At 52.4% G+C, this 2058-nt stretch overlaps 1 protein-coding gene across 1 annotated transcript in view; it reads right to left on the bottom strand.

Annotated features, from left to right (window-relative positions):
- Nucleotides 1-2058, bottom strand: part of pogzb (pogo transposable element derived with ZNF domain b) — a 12883-nt gene extending 10825 nt beyond the window's left edge. The window contains exons 1-3 of the mRNA XM_046043883.1: nucleotides 1147-2058; nucleotides 868-1017; nucleotides 666-725 (exon numbers count right to left, since the gene is read on the bottom strand). Of these exons, the coding sequence (XP_045899839.1) occupies nucleotides 666-725; nucleotides 868-1017; nucleotides 1147-1313 (377 nt within the window). The 5' untranslated portion in view covers nucleotides 1314-2058. The remainder of the gene's footprint in view (nucleotides 1-665; nucleotides 726-867; nucleotides 1018-1146) is intronic.

The raw sequence follows: 2058 nt of genomic DNA, 5'->3' as shown, positions 1-2058 counted from the left end.
GTAGGGCCTCAGGGCTTCGGGAGTGGGGCCACAGGGCTTCGGGAGTAGGGCCTCAGGGCTTCGGGAGTAGGGCCTCAGGGCTTCGGGAGTGGGGCCACAGGGCTTCGGGAGTGGGGCCACAGGGCTTCGGGAGTAGGGCCTCAGGGCTTCGGGAGTAGGGCCTCAGGGCTTCGGGAGTAGGGCCTCGGGCTTCGGGAGTGGAGCCTCGGGCTTCAGGAGTAGGGCCTCAGGGCTTCAGGAGTAGGGCCTCAGGCTTCAGGAGTAGGGGCCTCGGGCTTCAGGAGTAGGGCCTCGGGCCTCGGGCTTCAGGAGTAGGGGCCTCGGGGCTTCAGTAGGGCCTCGGGCTTCAAGAGTAGTGACTGACCCGGCTCAGTCTGCTGTGACCCGGCCTTTCACTGGTTCTGTTCTGAATTTAACAAACAGCTCAACACGAGTCAGTCAAGAGAGAAAACTCAGCAGAGTGTGGTTCTGACACCATTTAGCAGTCAGAGGAGTTTCAGTGATGCAGAGCGACACCTACAGGTCAGACAGAGCAACTGCAACACTCTGCTCTACATCGACAGCTCCTACAAACATCAAACCCTGATCACCAGTGAGTGTGTACAGCTGTGTGTCTGTGTGTGTCGGCCCAGAGGGCTGTGATCAGTGATCAGTGATGGTCTCACCATGGAGGAGGAAGTCTGTGCAGAGGAACAGCTTTGTCTTTGGCTGGCGGTACGTGATGACTGAAACACACAGATCAGAATAATCATTACTCCAACCTGAATACTACTGCAGTACACTGAGTACTACTGAAGTAATGTGTGTGTGTTCCTGCAGTACTGTGAGCATTACTGTGAGTATTACTGCAGTACTGTGTGTTCTTACTGGATCATGTGGGCAGCGTAGGCTCTGGAGCAGCAGCTGCTGTATGGACACAGCAGACAGTGGACGTGAGTCGGGTAGTGAGCCGAGAAGTCGGAGGCGTCTGTTCCACACTCCAAACACACCAAGCGTTCTCCGTCACACGATGAACTCCTGCAGGAGACGTGCAGAGGACACATTTAGAGCAGACAGCGAGCTGCAGCTGCACGTTTCACCTCCACCCATCCAGCAGCGGCTTCAGTATGAACCAGAGTGGAGGTCAGACTCTGATATATGTCCCACCTGCTGACGTGGACTCTTCGGCTGACCGGCCTCTTGGTTGGTGATCGAGGGGACTTGGAGAGAACCGGACTCCTCTGGGTCGGAGACTTCTGCTGCTCTGTCTTGATGTTGATTGGCTGGATGAGGGAGGAGGGGCTCTGGAGCAGCCGGCTCCCTGCTGATGTCATCGCAGGCCTGATCTTCCCATAGGTCCTGATCGTCACCTAGAGACACGGATCGGAACTAAAGACACGGTCACAACAAGCTGCTGGTGCCGGGTCAGACTGCACACCAGCCCGACCCGGCAGACGTAGGGCAACGGGTTGGGGGACAATGGGTGAAACAGACGCTACACTGACAGAAAGACGAGTGCTTTCTGACCTCCACAGCGTGTTTGGTCAGGTCCTGACCAATAGGAACACAGAGAACTGGAAACATGGGGCAGCGAGTAGGGAACGATGTTGGTGCTGTGAGGTGGAACTGTGAAACATCTTTTCCAAACATAAGACCAACCATTCAACAACATAACTGATGAAGTTGATCAAAAAATTTTCCACTATCACTAAATCCACTTCTGACAGGTTGAGGTGAGAAATCAGCTGCGGAGGTTATAAATATTGGCATTTTTACCAAAATTTAAGGGCGAAACAAAAATGTGCTCAAACGTTTTCAGGCTTGAGAAACTCCACATCTGAGTAACGTTTTAAGGTAAATCAGGAAACATCCGGCTCGTGATGTCCAGAACATTCTTGGTTTGTGAAACTTTATATTATATTTTAACTAAACCAAAGCCAACTCCCTGTAGGTTAAAACCTACTAAACCTGACTGTGTGCTGATTGTTTTGGAGCTCTGCAGTCTTTCTCTAGTTCTTTGCTTTCTTTGTTTTGAGCTCTCATGAAAGGAGCTCTCTAGTGCACGCTGATAACTGATTT

The sequence above is a fragment of the Micropterus dolomieu genome, linkage group LG03 (assembly GCF_021292245.1).
Source record: "Micropterus dolomieu isolate WLL.071019.BEF.003 ecotype Adirondacks linkage group LG03, ASM2129224v1, whole genome shotgun sequence".
NCBI lineage: Eukaryota > Metazoa > Chordata > Actinopteri > Centrarchiformes > Centrarchidae > Micropterus > Micropterus dolomieu.
This window is presented reverse-complemented; position numbering and strand designations above follow the sequence as displayed.